Source organism: Balearica regulorum, chromosome 1, assembly GCF_011004875.1.
Source record: "Balearica regulorum gibbericeps isolate bBalReg1 chromosome 1, bBalReg1.pri, whole genome shotgun sequence".
Lineage (NCBI taxonomy): Eukaryota > Metazoa > Chordata > Aves > Gruiformes > Gruidae > Balearica > Balearica regulorum.
In genome coordinates this window covers 22,445,151-22,463,709 of record NC_046184.1, presented here as the reverse complement: position 1 = coordinate 22,463,709, position 18,559 = coordinate 22,445,151, and the positions used below count along the sequence as shown (strand labels likewise).

At 38.2% G+C, this 18,559-nt stretch overlaps 1 protein-coding gene across 1 annotated transcript in view; it reads right to left on the bottom strand.

The window, feature by feature from the left end:
• Positions 1-6,519: 6,519 nt before the first annotated feature.
• MOV10L1 (Mov10 like RNA helicase 1) overlaps positions 6,520-18,559 on the bottom strand; it is a 34,499-nt gene continuing 22,459 nt past the window's right edge. Inside the window, exons 16-26 of the mRNA XM_075742694.1 lie at positions 18,418-18,514; positions 17,181-17,359; positions 16,538-16,684; positions 15,721-15,842; positions 14,841-14,940; positions 14,257-14,421; positions 12,610-12,783; positions 11,704-11,853; positions 10,447-10,554; positions 7,382-7,519; positions 6,520-6,615 (exon numbers count right to left, since the gene is read on the bottom strand). Of these exons, the coding sequence (XP_075598809.1) occupies positions 6,520-6,615; positions 7,382-7,519; positions 10,447-10,554; positions 11,704-11,853; positions 12,610-12,783; positions 14,257-14,421; positions 14,841-14,940; positions 15,721-15,842; positions 16,538-16,684; positions 17,181-17,359; positions 18,418-18,514 (1,476 nt within the window). The remainder of the gene's footprint in view (positions 6,616-7,381; positions 7,520-10,446; positions 10,555-11,703; positions 11,854-12,609; positions 12,784-14,256; positions 14,422-14,840; positions 14,941-15,720; positions 15,843-16,537; positions 16,685-17,180; positions 17,360-18,417; positions 18,515-18,559) is intronic.

Genomic DNA, 18,559 nt, shown 5'->3' with positions numbered 1-18,559 from the left:
ACCATGTTTATTTTGCTTCACGCTTTTATCTGTTCATTCATTTTTAGGTGATCTAAGATAATTTATGCAAGTCTTTTGGACTTGCAGCGTGGGTGTTATTTGAGGAGTGCTGTCATTATGAGTAGCTCTCCCCATTTATGAATAAACCAAGGTCTTTGGCACCAGGCTTTTGTCAATTTAAATTTATTCACAAACCTAGTAAGACAGTACTTAAATAGACCTTATTTGATTCTCCATGTGATCACTGTTATTGAAACTAGTTTGATATGAACTGCACGTAACACCTTATGTTACCATACTTCCTCACGTGAGGATGTACTGAGCTCTGCCACCATTCTACTAAGGCAGCTTTTCAGTAGTTAGTGGTCACTGAAGCATTCCATTTTGTGCTACTGTATTTCAGATGTAAACCAGTTTACATCAGCAACCTTTACTTCCTCAGCAGGAGAAAAAAAAAATTAAATTCCAGTTGTGTTATTTTCCTAAACACTATCATATCCCCTCTTAGCTACTCTGCTTTTCATTAACTCATAGGAGAAAAGTTGCTTCCCTGCTTCTAGGAAGAGAAGATGCAGGCAGCGAGTGCAGGCTTCCCCTCACCCAGCTTCAGTTACCCAGAACTTGGCTTGTCTGTTTCTAGGCTCTCTCTCCAGCCAGTGGAGAGGGACAGGCACCTTTGGGGATTCATTCTATAAAATTCTTTACTGTTAGAGTTGGTGAGGCACTGGAACAGGTTGCCCAGAGAAGCTGTGGATGCCCCATCCCTGGAAGTGTTTAAGGCCAGGTTGGATGGGGCTTTGGGCAACGTGGTCTAGCGGAGGGTGTCCCTGCCCATGGCAGGGGGGTTGGAACTAGATGATCTTTAAGGTCCCTTCCAAACCAAACCACTCTATGATTCAGATATTCTAGACATGTTTTAGGATAAAGTAAACCACCTTCCAGAGTCATTTTGCTCCATCAGCTAGAGAGGTAGCCTAGAAAACCTAGTTGAACACAACTTGGGCATTTATGTTGCCAGCTGTGTATGCACCAGACGACAGAGAGGAAACTTCCACTCAGTTCTAGCACTACCACGTCACCTGCGCCTTCCAGTTAGGCAAGAGGAAGAGAAGTCATAGATGAAGAACAATGAAGAGAAACAAGTAAAGGTTAAAAGAGTGACCAATTCTTGTGGGGGGTGGTTTGTTTGGGTTTTTGTGTGTATACATTTGGGTTTTTTAAACTAAAAATTGTTGACTGTATTCTTTCGTTACCTATAGTTTCTTCTGGCTCCTATTTTTTAGTTCCTTGCCATTAGTATTCCTTACAAGAATGATTAGTTCTAGACTAGAATTATTAATTTGTGCCTTTTGGACAAATTCCAAGCCTTTCCAAATTTAACATTTCAACAGCACTTTATCCTCTATTTACATACAGCTCTTCATCCTACGGTCTGCAGTTTGACTTCTGTCCTCCTACAGCACATCGCCTCCTCACTTACTGTCCTTCTGTGAGACACTGCAGTGGAAGCGTTTCCTTTTGCTTGTAGAGCAATGCTGAAGAAGCTGGTATAGAAATATCTTTAAAGACATATTGGGACATAACAACACTTAAAGCTGTAAGGAAATTTAAGCAGTTTAGAAGGATTACTTTACACTCCCACTCTTCACCATTTTCTGGGAGAACACCCTTCCCCACAGCTTACAGGCACATTGCATTTTCCTTACTATTAGAAAAAAAGCAACCAATTGTTTGAATAATCAGAGTATATAAATTTTAACAAGCCTGGTAAAACTGAGGCAAATGAATTGTTTGTCAATCTGTGAATGAATGCTGATGTTCTCTTTTGTTAGCAGCAAAACACCAATAATGCTTTTTAAAAGAGTCTGTTTCTTATTAAGATTTAGAATACTCATTATTCTGGTATCTGAGCTTCAAAATGTGCAGCACAATACTGCTGGACACCTTGAAGCTATTTTATTTAAAGGAGAAACTTCTGTAACATTGTCAAATCAAGGTTGCAGAAACCAGTAAATAGCGGGTGCAGTTGCCCACACACTGAATTCTTTTCTTGCCCCACTGATCTAAAGTCCTTACTGGGGTAGTGAGCCCAAAGGAAAAACCACGATCACACAAAGTGTTGAATACAGGTTGTAACTACAGCCTTAATTTTTTTTTCCCCTTCAGGTGCAGACTGACCATTTTTCAGGAGGATGAAGGACAGAAGGAATTAACAGGGGTCCCAGCCCTCATTGTCTGGAAAAATACTCATAGCATATCTGCAATGCCTTCATCAGCATGGCACCAGGCGCTATCCAGCCATCCACGTGTCTTGGACAACTGAGCTGGTGTGACTTGAATAATTAGGCTCATTGTCAGAGGCCCAGTTTGATCTTCAAAATGTTGCTGTGTAGTTGGTAGGGATGCCACTTTTATTAGATAAAGCACAGTTTAACAGCTGTCATGAAAAAAAAAAGGGGAACTAGCAGAAATAACAAATGAGACATAGAAAAATACTTGCCCAGCAACTCCATCAGTGATTTAATGTGACCTGAGCAACACTGCACCAGTGTGGACAGATGAACAACAGCAATTTAAGGGGAACTTAATAACATTAAAAATAGTCAGTGGAAGACTATAATAAGCAATATGAAGGACTGCCACTCTAATAAAGCCTTCCTATTCTAAAATACTATTAGAAGCGCATAATTTTCTTTTACTTGTGATCTAAATACAGCCACCTACAAGTTAAGTTACTTCTTCCAAGAAGCAAAACCATCCATTGAGGGAACTCTTGCTACCAGGGCACAGAATTGGGCTGTTAGGACTACTACAACGCAGTGCAGCAAGGGACGTCTCAGACCTTCAGTACTCTTTGAAACATACTGAGAAAACAAAAAGAACTGGTTCAGCGGGCAGTTGAGCACTACATGCTTCAATTCTGGCAAGGAAACCTCTGAGGTTTTCTGATAGCTTGGCTGGTCTTTTGAAGGTATTTTTTAAAATTTCAGCTCTTAATTTGAGCCATTTAACATAAACAATTGTCTGCTTTACAGACTACCTCTTTCTCAGTCTCTTCCTTTTCATAAACTCAAATGTCTAATACAATATTTAGAGAGAAGCCAGGAAAAAGAAATTTGTCATAGTGTTCCTGTGTTCTCCGACCTGATGTACCTCTGACATGCTCCCCAAGACGTGGTGGAAGCCCTTTGTCAGGCTTTTGTAATTTTTTTAATAAGGCAAGGAATTAATAAATGAGAAATAACCATGACAGAGTTGGGTTTTGGTTTTTTTTTGGGGGTGGTGGTAAAGATTGTTCCTGTAAACACAACTGAATAACTGGAACATGGTTTTCATGCAAAGACATGGTTCAACTGTCTCTAAAAATAAAAAAGACTGACTCTAAACTGACTCTTGTCATTGCTACTTCTACATGCAGTGGCTGATCCTTTTTTTTTTGCATATCCCAAAAGAAAATTATGTAAATTTTTGTCACAGTGAAAAAGAAAGAAGATTTTAACCAATAGTGAGAACTCAGACTGTTTTCTCCCCTTTTCCTCATTCCAGCTCATCAGGCCATATGTCTCACAGAAGAGATGACTAGACTAGTGAAGCTAACACCTCTGGAACCAGCAGCTCTGTCTGCACATCAAGCTGCCAGAAGCAGCTGTTCTAAAGTTGCAAACACTGTTTAATCCTGTACGATTCTGATTGGTAGATCTCTCTTCAAACAAGGTTTTCAGTACAGCTGCATAGGCAGGAAGAGATGAGAAACATTGCAAGAGAAGGAGGAAGACAAAGTTGTTTTATATCACACAGTACGGCTTCTCAGTCATTAATAAGCAGCAGCACATAGGATGAGGTGGAAAGGCTTAAGAAAAAAAAAAGTGTAGTTTAAAGGCATAACAATAGAAGCAGGAACAGAAATCCCCCTTCTCCCCACTCTTCAACATAAAGAGTGCAAGCTTGCTTTGTGCAGCTTGCATAAGCACTTCTCTGGAAGCACTTTTTAAGATTGTCAGATGCTATTCTTCGTTAATCAGGGAATATTTTCCACATTTTAGTTGTGGACAATATGAGTTACATTAGAAACAGTTATCAGTAGATAGAGTGTATGAGTTTCTCTACTGGCAAAATATAGTTGTTGGATGAAAGATTTTTTTTTTTCTTCCTCAGAAATGTGTACTTGCCCTTTAAACTAAGAACTCTTCTAGTAAATTAAACACCATGCATGATAATAGGCATTTATAATTTTATTTTTGCTGAGTAATAAAAGCACAATGGTAAAAAATACATCAAGTAGTTTTTATCTTTGTAGAAACTGTCAACATGCAAACTATTACAGTTGAACAACTATTAAATCCTCTGCTACTTTGCTATGCAGAGGTCATGAAAATACCAATCAGAAGTTCTGGACTGTATCTTGCAGTAATGTAAGCATCATCCATGTCCATTAGGACCTCTTCACTGTTCTCTGAAGAGAGCATGAGCACACTCAAAGGGCAAGGCTGGCACTCAACCTCAGCAATGGCAGCCCTCAACAGTGGTTTGCGAGAGGTGGTACATCATTACACAATCCTGAAGCAAGAGGTCTTCAAACAGGCAACAACTAGGACAGATTCTTAAAGAACTTCCCGAGTTTGATGTAGAATATTGGCATGGCATCATCGATGCTGGGATTTTCAGCATCACACTACAACACCACAAACCATCTATTCTGGCCTGTCATGTGCGAAAGCAATTTAAGCACCATAATATCATGCCAAAGAGTCTGGGCTGAACAGTCTACAGTGCTACTCAAATACAGCTGTGACTCAGACAGGATACGCTCATGCAGCATAATTTGGGTGAGAGGTAATTCTGGATTCTCCACACTATGTCACCAGTACAGTGTACCCTTACATTGTATCTAGCTTTGATGTTTTACCACATTCGTTGTCCCGAGTTGCAGTATCTATGTGTTGTGCATTGCAGAGGAAGAGTACAGTGCATATCAGAATGGAAGTGATAGGAGTGGACTGTAAACAAGCAAACAAAAGCTTGCTCTCTTTTTCCACCCCCCTTCCATTTGTTTCTCTGTAGGCTACAGTCCTATCCAAAATACTTCTGTCTGTTACAGAATGCCATCTGCTTGTACTGGCAGTTCCTAAACACAGTGGCTAGTTGTCCAACTATTCCTAAAGTGTTGTGTGGCAAGACTTAGTCACCAAGGAGAGGAGAAGAAAAAGAGAAAAACCACTGTTTAAGGGGACAGCACAGTACCCAATAAATCTGATAGCAGGAATACTGCTAACCCATCAGTTATCTTTAATTTCACAAAATAAACCAAGATACTTTATTCTACAGTGTGTTTGTAGAGACACAAAACATGCTTTTTTTTTTCTTGACCCGCCATTTTAGGCATTGTTTTGACATACAGCTGGACTGCAGTGGAAAACCACATAAATCATGTGTGATCTCAGCTGTATATACAAAAGCCTTAGAAACTGGAAGTAGGATTTTTAAGCATGCTTGGCTTAAGATACTCAACATCAGTCAAGTGGAAATATTCATGTATCACTACAGTTCACATCATGGATATATTACTTTAACACTCCCATAACAAAATTACAAGATGCATATATGTTCTTGGGACCGTCCAGTTTTAGGAGGCACTACAAAAGTCTGAGAAAATTGAGAAGCTAAAAAAAATTATAGAGTAAGAAGCAGCTAACATAAGAGTTCAACATTTTTCTTCTGAAGCTTGAAGGATTCAGGCATGCTGTTCTAGATTCAGGCATACTGTTCTGTACAGAGGCATAAAGTCATATCCATTTTAAACAGAAAAGCAAATAAGTTGCCACTACTATTTTCTACTGTTAAATTTCAACTTTTTCACTTAAAAAAAGTATAAAAATCTTGTTTGGAGAAACTTCCAACCATTTCAGAACATGTGCCTCTCCCTGACGATAAAAGATGCTGGATTTGGCCAGGACCAACTTTCTGTCAAGTATTCTTAGTTTCAAAACAGATGAGGACCGAATGCATCTTGAACACTGAAAAAATTAGTCACACCTGTCAATTAAAAGGGAATAAGAAAAATTTTGCTTACCTTTCCATGAACAACAATTTTGATTTAAAAAAACAAACAGGAGTTTCATCTAGTAGATAATACCCATTTAACAACATATTACTAGAAGAGATACATTTAAATCAATCTCCAAGCAAATTTCTTTAATTACAGTAAAGTCATCTTAAACATTTCCCCTACACCCCCCAACACCCCAATCCTAATGGTCATCAAATACATAATGCATCATTTGGGGATACATAAAATACTAGTCAACAATAGCTCTTATTTAATGCTCAGACTCTTCTTATGGGGTGGGAGAAAATATGGTTACATTACATGTTATTATGTTTACCATACTTCAGAATGCAAAATCAAATCCTACTATGATACCACAAGTTGTTGTATTTATCAATCTTTCAAATTATACTAGCTTTAACAATACTGTAAACTGATCCATATCTAGCAAGGTTAAAGAGAAGACCAGACACTCACTGCTGCAGGCACTCCAGCTCTGAAGGCAGGTCACAACCTACATAAACTCTATTCATCAAACTGTATTCTAACAGTGCACAAAAACAGGGATCCTACAAGAGAAGAATAATGTTTAATTTAAGTCATGCTGCTCTGTGAAGTGAATTTTTGAACAAATTAACATGGCACATGCATGCAGGAGATTTAATAGGACCTCTTCCAGAAGCAGACCTCTGCAACTGGTATAAGCATGGTGTAACATGGGAGGAAGATAGCTATAGCTGCTCTAAGTTACATTTGTTGCACGTAGGTGTGGGGAGACTAAACTTTGTATTCAGACTGTTTCTGGAATACCGCTTTCCTTCTTATCTGGAAAGTCAGATGTAACATCTTATCAGATATTATGAAAAGATCACCTTATTCCTATGGAAGGACCATGCATGGGTTCCAAAGGAGACTGCCTCCCTGGAAGGCTGTTACATTAATTGGGACTTCTACCACCCTCCATTTAAAAAGTGAAGCAACTGCATTTTGTTAAGCATCTGATTGCATAAGTTTATTCAGAACGTGCTTACTGGACTTGCAGGCTGCTGGAGAACTTCAGCATTGAGGTTCTGACCTCTTCTAGAGGTAGGAGCCTGTATGAACAGATCAGCACTACAATTCCCTTTGTGCTTGGACATCTACTGTGTGGGTGCCTGAACAGTCCATACTTAAAGGAACCTATAGGAGCTCAGATATTCCCAAATGCAGACTGAGAACACTGTACCAATTCTTAACATAATCTGATGTCCCCTCACACCAGATTAACCCCCCAAATCATTCATTTACTGTGGCAGATACCACATGCAATCCAAAAGATATAAAAATAAAACTTACTTTCACAAGAACATGAGGATTTCCCACGACAATCAGCAAAGCTTTTGCTCTAGTAATTGCTACATTAAATCTCTTTGGGTTAGAGAGAAAGCCCAAACAGTATTTGTCATCACCAAATAAGCCTTCATGAGATCGCACCTAAAATTAATTATTGATCATTTTAGAAATAGAATAATAAAACAACTTACCTAGCTATAGTGTAACTTTAGCATTAATATTTTGCTTACTGCAGCAATCCACAGCTCAGTGTCAGCAATGCAGATTAGCTTCATTATCCAAACTTCAGTTAGCTATTTCCACCACTGGCTTTCCCACAGAAGGTCTATCCTCCAACAGGCTGCTAATTCAACTTCAGCAGTTTCAAGAGAATGGTGTACTAGTCTTATTTTAGCATCAGGACTACCCGCTATAATTTGAAACACAAGATACCAAAACTGCTTCCTAAAACCCAGTGATTTTATCTTTTCAGTAGGAGAAATGCTAGAGCTGCTGGCATTCTAATTCCTACAGTTGAATGACAATTCACAGTGTATCTTTCCGCATGCCTGCTTCAGTTGTCTCAAGTGGGCTTTGACTTAGCTTGGAAAAAACAGCCGAAGCAACTAGTGTACTGTAACTATTGCTCATTAAATTTTCACTTCTATTTATTTCACCTATATTTGAACCCATCTTTGATAAAAGAAAAGTTTTCGTGACCTAAATAGTAAGTTCTTATAAATAGGAGCATAGTACATACCTACAACTACTTTAAGAGATACACAATGCTAGACTGAAAAGCTATGGTATGATGCAGAACAAAGAAAATAAGCATAGTACCATTGCCCTCAGGAAAAAAAAACCCCAAGCAAGAAAACCCCACACGCTCTTCCCCCAAGCCACAAAAGAACCCCCAAAACCCAATGGTTTCTCCAGTCCCTGTATTCACCCTGCTTTCCAGTACTTTGGTTGTTTACATAGCTGTTTTACCCTCCCCTCCAGGAAATCCTATGTACTCCTGTTAGAAGTAGCTCAGTACTGGTCATAGCTTCAGCTACACATTCCTGGTCTATACTTCCTTCTTTGATCAGTTTGCCTTATATGCTATTACCTAAATAGGCTCTGCCTGTACTGTACATTCTTGAACAGCCCTGAGGGAAACCAGGTGCCAAACAGCTCAGGAACTCCATGTTCCAAACACTTTAATCTTTTACTTAGAGACTTACTGCACTAAAACCACATTACCATTTGGAAAAAAAACGAGCATATGCAGACTTTTTTTGTATTCTGAATTGAATTCCATATGGTGGAAATACAGCTATGGAGAGCACATAATGCCTACCAGAAAGTCTAGACCCTCAAACACCATCATGTACACTGAACTGGTATCACTTGCTGATGTTCAAAGTATTAAGTTAGTGTTTCTCAAGCTTCTTGACTGTCTTTTCCACTGATCCAGCACAGATTTTTACTTCTGCCCAGGAGTTCAGTGTGCCTACAACAATGTGCATTTGATGGATGTCATCTCAGAACATAAAGGATTGGTATCATATATTCTGGTAGCAAGAAGCCATCTGCAAAAAACCTCAGTAGCTATCAGCTGATTTAGCTGCTGCTGCTGCATATACTTCTTGACTCCACATTGATTTCTCCTTAGAAGTACAAAGAAAAGTATCCTGTCAAGAGCCCCAGCCAACTTTCTTACATGTCAGAGAAGACAAAGGACAGAAAAATAGGACATAAAAAAGCTGCTGTATTTTTTTCCCTTTATGGAGCTTTCATGTGAATTCAAATACCGGGATATATGCACACACTGGAGTAATATCTAGCATTTAGAGAGAGGGAACTGGCATATGCCTGCATCTAACCTCAGAGGCTTCTGAAGCCTGATGTCTCAACTGCTACAGATCAGATTTCCACACTCTAGCCTGAAAACTATGAATACATCTTTATCTGTCATCTGCAGATAACATGCACTGAGATCTTTCAGAAAAACCAGGCATCTGCTGAAGCATATCAGTCATTAAGTTTGCAAAGGAAGGTGAGAGACAAAGGCTGCCAGCTTCCAAATAACAGCAACTCCTTCCAGTACTCTGTGACAATATCCTCTCTTTTCCCCTCTGTCAAATGCAAGGGATGGCTCAACACAAATCTGCAAGCATCTTCCCAAACATACGTATCATCCCACATTTCCTGAATGCTCCCTTTTGTCAGCACTTTTCTGAAAAACCCATTTATTGCAAAGAGTGAAACTAAATACCTCTGCATTTTCATGGTTATCTAAAAATCTCTAGTGATGCAGTTCATGCCCCTGTATCTTCACATTTACACAGATGTGGTCTGAATCAAGGAGGTGATATATAATTAAAATGATGGCCTGTGACTAGTGTACTGCTGAAGTAGAAACACAGCATGGATTCCCTCCCGCCCTGACTCCTTCAAGGCATTTGATAGCTTCAGGTTCAAAAAGCTGGCACCTAGAAAAGACCTTTACCAACATGCCTATAATACAACCAGTGCAGCACTTAAAGCGCACCATCAAGATAATAATGAAAGACTATCAAGTGCTCTCCTATCAATACAAACAAAATAGATAGTGATAAAGAGTGTTCAGCTTCTAGGCACAGTCAGCATTGGTGTCTGGGAAGTCATCAGCTGTGTACCATTAAGTGATGATTCTCAAACTGAAAGCAAAAAAGAATGTAAGAACCTACATCAGCTTTTTTAAGTCAAATAATTACTTTTTAATACTGTGATTTACACAGTTGTGTCTCTAATATTTATAGTGCATGCAGTTTTCATTCTGCCTATGCACACTTAAGTGAAAGATACATTATCCGCATGAAACTAAAATAAATTCAGCACAAGTATCTACAAAGGTTTAAGATTTACCTCAAAATCACAGATGCTGTACTGTTTCCATGCACTTTGAAAACAAGCTCTGTTTTCAAATACTGTGACAGACTGACAAAAAAATATAGCTTTTACTCTTTTTTAAAAAAAATTTTAAAAGTCCTATATCAAAAAGGAAACATAGAGAATTAGACACACACAAAAATTCTCTACAGGACCACAGCAAATATACATACTGTTGATAAGATGATAACCATGTACTCCTGCCCTTGAAACTCTTCTACTGTGCCAACTTTAATGTCTGCCAAATCAATACTTCTCAGAAGAAATCGAATTTTTTCCACCTATCGAAGAAAAAAGTGTTTGAAGAAATTTATTTTTGCATTTGAGAGTGTATTACTTCAAAAATGAAAATATACTGCATATACAAAGTATGTGATTTAACACAGAATGCCTACACCAAACTTAACAATCATCCACTAGTAAGGTTTTATTTTAAACCCATAACTTTTCCTGAGAAGTATCACACTTATTAGTGAAGTACTCACTATTGTCATTTAAAGAGAAATCAACAGATTTTTAATAATCTGTACTTTATTAAGAACGACTTAGATCACAGAATGGTAGGGGTTGGAAAGGACCTCTGCAGATCATCTAGTCCAACCCCCCTGCTAAAGCAGGATCACCTAGAGCAGGTTGCACAGGATGGCATCCAGGTGGCTTTTGAATATCTCCAGAGAAGGAGACTCCACAACCTCTCTGGGCAGCCTGTTCCAGTGCTCGGTCACCCTCAGAGTGAAGAAGATTTTCCTCATATTGAGATGGAACCTCCTGTGTTCCAGTGTGTGCCCATTGCCCCTTGTCCTGTCACTGGACACCACTGAAAAGAGTCAGGCCCCATCCTCTTGACATCCACCCTTTAGATATTTATAAGCATTGATCAGATCCCCTCTCAGTCTTCTCTTCTCCAGGCTAAACAGACCCAGCTCTCTCAGCCTTTCCTCATAAGAGAGATGCTCCAATCCCCTCATCATCCTCGTAGCCCTCCGCTGGACTCTCTCCAGTAGTTCCCTGTCTTTCTTGAACTGGGGAGCTCAGAACTGGACACAGCACTCCAGATGTGGCCTCACCAGGGCAGAGTAGAGGGGGAGGATAACCTCCCTTGACCGCTCGCCACGCTCTTAATGCACTCCAGGATTCATAAACCCTCTTCTTCCAGTGTGCATTATACCCAAACCCATGCTTACTACAGATGCGGCAGGGCAAGCACATCCTCTCATTTTTCTACTAAAAAAACTAGAGTGCCATTACTGCTGTCTTTCTCTAGGCTTAGATTTCAATGGAAACATCATTAATGGTTGATAATACGCTGTATAATATGATACACAACAGAAGTTTTGGGATATGCCTCCCCACTTTAACAAACCACAGCCACAATGTGAAACCACAAGATGAAATATAGCAATTTTGAAGTTCTTAGACATCAGTTATACCTGTTTACGATATGGTGTAATCACTCCAATATCAGTCACTGACACCACAGCATTTTCATTTTTAGCAAGGTGGCAACAATACTGCATTACTTGAACTGCTTCAGTTGGATTAAACCATGAAGGACTGTGACCTTCACGTGTTTCACTGCCCTGTATTAGAGGAAAGGAAACAAGGTGAAGACTGGGTACAGAGTGACTATGTATTTATATATAGGTTATTCTTATACAGCCTAAATGCAAAAAAAAAAAGGATATAACGCTATATACAATTTCTCTTCTTTGCTATACACCCTTTCCAATGAACAAGTATTACCTAACTTTTTATATTTTTTAAGCTGGAGAGTTTATGGCAAGAGTACCTTAAGTGTGCAACAAATGAGTTAAATCTCAACTCAGATTAATGCGTTAGCAAGTTGGTATCTTGCTTTTGTGCAAGGTAGAAGAGTTCAAAACCATGCCTCTCCAAGCATGTGATATTATCACTTTTTACTAACTTCTTGGAAGACTAAAAGACAGACTTCTTTCTAAAGTACAATTTTTGCCCTGCCTACCCTAACCCTTAACAATCCTCCAGTTTGAGGCTTGTATTCATTCTAATGTAGCAAACTCATCCAAAGCAGTCTAAAGCCATTTGACTCTAGCTCCATCTCGGAGAATCTGCTATGAATTCAAATTTGTATCAAACTACAATACACTTCAATGTGCAGCTGCTTAAGTTCTTAGCAAACATTTGACTTCAGTAGTCGTTTCTAAAACCAGATGGCATAAAGTCACATTACTTGCAAAAGAAAATTTATTCTTTTTCATATCCTTTCTAGAATTCATTCTGAAGAAAACTCACCTACAACACCAGCAAACTTTTATCAGGCCTTATTCCTATTTTCAATACATGAACATTTTACATACCCTTATTCCATGAAAAACTAATGGAAATCCCTTCCTGGGCAATTTTCCCCAGTGCAACAGACAAGTTACTACTGAAGTGTCTGCACAAACTTCTAGCTCCTTATGATAAAACAATTTAGATGGCAAGGCAAGCAATGCAGAGTGTGACCTGTAGTTCTTTACAAGTTTTGTGATCTGCAAAGACAAAAAACAAAGTCCATAACTGAAACACAATTAATCATCAGACTTCACAGTACACAGCTCCCAAGCAGATACCACCTTATCATCCTCTAGCATTTAGCTTTTCTAAAGCTGCTGAAGAACTGCATTAAAGGCAAAAACTACAGCTCTGATCTTCTATAAGTAAATACTAAAGAAAAGCAGTTTTTTTGAAGGACCATCTCTTTTCCCTCCAAAGGGGGGTGGGATGGGCAGAGGGGGTGAGGGAAGAAAGAAAAAAGGAACTGTATATATGTGATAGAGGAATTGGCCATTCTCCAGCTCCTGAAAACATTTGATCTACAGACACATTCTTTTCATAAGGTTTTGTTGGATGTAACCTGTTTTTTTGAGGAACCCTTAACAGGCGGAAAGGGAGCATCAGAACAGCTGTTAGAAGCTAGCCTTAGAAACAAGAAATGTATTTGTCTTTAAATGAAAGACTGGCCTTAAGGAAGCACTCCAGTCAGTAATAACCAGCTTGAAAAAATGTGTCCTGTAAAAAGACTAACATAGGATATTCAAGTCCAATGGTATCCTTGAAGCCCTCATGCCTCCTGCGCTCTCACTATGCCAGTTCTCCTTAAGCATTGTATAAAGAATACAACAATGAAAGTCTGCCATAACAGATTTTAGGAGGAAGTGTGACAGGTTTTTCAGTAGGCTGAACCCAATGTAAAGCCTAGGGCCAAACACCCTTGCTTTCCCCCTTAAGTCCACCATCAGATTTCCTCCTTCCTCTGCTTACATGGTCATCTAGTCATCTTTTGCCCTCAGTTTAATTCTTCAAAGTACATTACCATGAGAATGGGAAGGCATCTCAGTAAATTTAACTTTAGCCCTACATTTCAGGCAATAATTTAAAGCAGCTGAAACATCTGTGCTCGTTCATGTACTATGCTACCTTTGCCACTTAACATAGACTTCAGGTACTGCACCATACAGGAGCTTTGGGCAGCTATTCTTCAGAGGAAGAGATGATAAAGAAAGAGGAAGTTTCTTTTTTCCCTTCCTGAAACACGATGTTTGCAAAATTAATCTTCACATTTAAAGAGGAAACTCTGTTTCTCTTTTTATGTTAAAAGTAGTTGTACTTGTTCATTTGTGGAGAATTAAGTTATGAAATTATAGTAAATGCAGACAATGGATATGGAAAGGCATTTCAAGCCATTATTTAGAATTCTGCTTTGCTCTGAAGCAGAGTAAGTTAAATACGGTGCACAGAGAGCCCTTTTAAAGAAGGGTTTTAACATGCTGGAAGGCTCAGCATTCTTGCTATTCCGAGTACATGTTTGAAATAATCAAGCTTTCCTAGAGAACTAATGCTCAAACTAGACTTATCACTAAGCATCAAGGAGCAAAAAGGTGGTAAAGTAAACAGTAGAAACCACAGTTTCTCCTTTTTTGATTTAGATAAAAAAGAGTAATTAAAATTGTAGTTTTACTCACCAACAAAGGATTATATGCTCCACAGGCACTAAAAGCATCCTCATCTCTCAGATATATCTCTCTTGATGTCAGTCTTTCCAGCAAGGACATATTTAATCCAAAAGTCAGCGCAATTTTAGATTTTATTACTGGCCCTAACTGCTTTGGATCTCCAACAAGAACTATCTGTATATGCAATTAGAAGAAATTAAAAAAAAAAGTAGTTTCAACAACAACATACATACTTCAGAATTCAAAGGTCAATTTATATCAAGCATTCTGCTTTTCTCCAAACATCTTACATATTTACAAAGAAGGGTTAGGCTCAGGACAGAGCTACACTGTTGTCTTAAACTAAGGAAGCATTTTTTTATTTTGACATCTTCCACACACTGAATCCTGTCTTATCAATATAGGCTTGTTTTAGACATAAACCAACTTGAGTGTGGGAAGTGGAGATTATATATGAATAAGATTTATTACAGGTACTCAGAAGTCCATACTCATTACCAGGAAATGGCTGCTTGCATTCTACATCATTCGCAAAAATGAAAACAGTAAACCAAATTTTTTTTACTTTCAGTAAACGATGCTAAGAGAACTACCTGTCCATTAGCTTCTGAAATCAACCCAATAGGAATCAGGCTCTCTGGTTCGCTTGCTTGCCCTGCCTCATCCAGAATCACATGGGTGAAGTGTCCAAGCCTAGAATTAAATAACATGAACCCAAACCAGGGCTGTTTTCAGATTAGTTCATTCTGCCACCCTGTGGTTGACCTCAACAATTCTGTTAACTTCCTTGTCAAGCAGTGCCAAGCAACACCACACATGCAGAGTGAAGATGGACATTTTCAACATGGAATATAGAAAAACACCCCAGTAACTTCAATTTGTCACCTTTGACTTTGCTTACATACTCTGATATACACAACCACTGGTTATCTTAATTAAAAGATTGTTTATATCAAGGTTAAGACACTTAGAAAAGCTTTCCTTGTTCTCAATTTCCTTCAGCTATTTAATTAGAACAATGCACTTGGTGTGGCGAAGACAATCCCCCGGCTTTGTTTCTACCAAACAACTCAAGCCAGTTAGGCTTCAGATTGTCCTTGTACAAAGTTAAAATCAAAATCAGAAGAGCCTTTTGTTAACAGCACTTGACATTGTCGTAGTTTATAGTTAGTAAACATGACTTGATAAAAACCAAATACAATATAATTTCCAAGGATCCCATTGGTAGTGGGGAAGTTAGTGTGTCGAAAGTTTTTAACATTATTCAAGATAATTATTAAGTTTACCATGGAGAAAGTCTCTGCTGAAACATTACCAAAACCAAGTTGTATGTTAGGAAGACACTTTCAAACTAGAGGCACATGCAATAAACTGTATTAAAACAACTCAAGTTGCAGTACAGAGGGTATCTAAAAGCTCCGGGTTTTGTAGCATCCAGCTATCTCTGTGATATTCCTAACTATAGTACTCTACCGTATTTCCATTTGATAAAACAGTCCTGCACTGCTGCATGTGGTAATTATAATCCTGAACCATGAAGCTTTCCGAATATCATCACCATCTTTGCAGTAAGGTTTCACCATGTCATCAATTTGCTGCAGTAATAAAAAGGTATTTTGTAAAACAAAACGCTGCCCTAAAATTAAACGTTTTAATTTGAATAAATAAGCCCACTGAGAACTATTTTAGAAGCTGAGCAAAACACTTTGATTTAGACCTATTCATATACAGAAATGAATTCTTCATTAACTTGCCTAAACAAAGTAGTACATATGAAAGATGTCTGTTTCCTCTATTGTAAGGATCAAACTTGAATATATGCCTGTTTCATATACATATATATGCATATATATATTTATATATATGTAAATATATACATATATATAAAATGCACACACAATGTGTGTGTACTGTGTAGAATAGTAAGCAATTAGGATTGTCATCTCTGTGTAAGTAGTCTTAATTTGGAGACAAAGGCATGACTTCAGTAACAGACTTTAGGATTGCTTTGTAAGTCAAAGCATCTTACCACATTAAAAATCCCACCGATATGTAAGTGCTGCTTGTAGAGTTAAGCACCGCAGGAAAGAGGTTAAGAGTCTATGCTCATACAATCAAATTAAGGACTATGAACAACATTTTCCACTTAATCTTGTGGAGAAGCTGAAATAATGTGTTTGTACTTTGGACTCTAAACAAGCCTTACCCCCTTAATAGCCACTGACAGTTGCATTACTAAATCAGTATTTTAAGATCAAAGTATTAACTGACAGATATCTATAATACCTACCTCTACTGACCTGAAGCTAGCATTAACTCGGACCATAGATCCTGGTTTTAACAGACTGCTTTGATGCAGCCGCAAGCAAATCAGATCTGTCGCAGCATTTGATGGTGCACAAACCAAAATTCGACTATCTGGTAGAGTATAATGTATCTACATTAAAGAAGATGGACATTAAACAAAGGTTATTTAGAGAAGTAGCAATAGCTCAAACATGCCCGTTTTATTTCACTGAATACAGAATCCAGAAGAGTTTTGCACACACGTTATATTCATCCATCCTTTTGCAGTTCAAGAACACTAGTTTTGACAGTCAGGACTAAGTACTTTCAAACTGAGTGTACTGACAGCAGAATTAATTCATGGTTATCATATTAATGTATACCTGTGCCTCATGAACATATTATGCACTGCTGGAATCGCAAGTTAGATACTGTTCACTAAAGCTTTAAAGATGAAGACAAGGTGACTTGAAAATAAGCCATTCAGGAATTCTGTTTTATCTGTATCAAGCTATGGAGCTATAGAAAGTGAGAGTATTTTGAAAACTCCTGGGGAAAAAAGAAATATATGGTTGTACTTACAGAATTACTGTAAGTGTTCCAACACTGAAAAGATTAGAGATGATTGATTTGTCATCCACCATTACCTGTAAAATAGCTTCAATCACTGTTAATGTTTTTCCAGTTCCTGGTGGTCCAAAGAGAACGTAAGGTGTTGGGCGACATTCGCCACTCAGTATCCTTTTCACTGCCAGTTTCTGTTGCTCATTCAGCATAGGATTGAAAAATTCACCATCTTTCTGTTTAAGTGGCACAGTTTCACCAACTATAAATCAAGATAAGCCTATATTAAAACTCCACATAAGTATTTTTAACATAAGTAGATTAGAGTAATTCCAATTCACACTATACTTCCAAAAAATTTAATTTTCCTTACGTGGTAACAACTAATGAATTTATCAAAAATTCTGATTTCACAGAATAGTATATAGAAAATAAGCCATTAATAGTTCAGAAGTGTATTGGATCTTTAATAAAATTGGAGGCCAGAAAAGGACTATGATAATGTAACCCAACAATCTGTAAAAACTCTGTTCATTAATTTTAGCATCAAGTTCACTTTTTTGTCCTAGAATAGCAAAATTTCAGTAACTTTCAGTAACTGGTACTTCCAGGACAGTACCAGTACTAGATGACCAGTAGTAAGACACAACTACTAAAATTTTTTTTTCTTAATCCTGTCTGAATTAGTCTAGCTTTAGCTTTGTACAGCAGAATCTTGTTAACCCTTGGACAAAAGTGCGTTCTAGGTAATCTATTCCATACTTAAGGCATCTTATTCCTAAAAAGTGATACAAATCCTCCTCTCTGGCAATTACACTGATATTTAAAGTAATACTTTCCAGAAAAGCATAGGAATGATCTGGGCTTTTCTAAAGTTTTAGCATCTTTGGCAAAGTAGCTATCCCAAGGATGAGACACAGCATCCCAGTAACAAATTTGAAACTTTGAACATGACCAAAAATTTTCCAGTAAAGACTAGGGAAGTGATAATTTATTGAGTTCAAAGTATATCACTAGATGTTTACTGCCCCCCGCCCTGGAAATGTTCAGGGCCAGGCTGGATGGGGCTTTGGGCAACCTCGTGACCCTGCCCATGGCAGGGGGTTGGGAACTAGACGATCTTCAAGGTCCTTTCCAACCCAAACCACTATGATTCTATGAACTGAAAATGTTTAAGCAACCCCTAGAAAGACTCCAATGGAACTTCCTGCTAGTACTGTTCTAGAATTTAAAAGACAGCAGAGGACATCTAAAAGGTATCTTACTCAGCCCTGGTTTACCGAGGTGACTGCAACTTGAATATAAAGTATTAAAGCATACCAAGTTGGCTTGTTTGTGCAGTTACTCTCATCACATCTCTTATGTTCATCTCCCTTGATGCCATGCATTGCGCCTGTTTGTTCTGCAGTTTTTTGACCTGAAAACAGCAAGTGAAGATAAATGCATTTATAACCTTAAGATG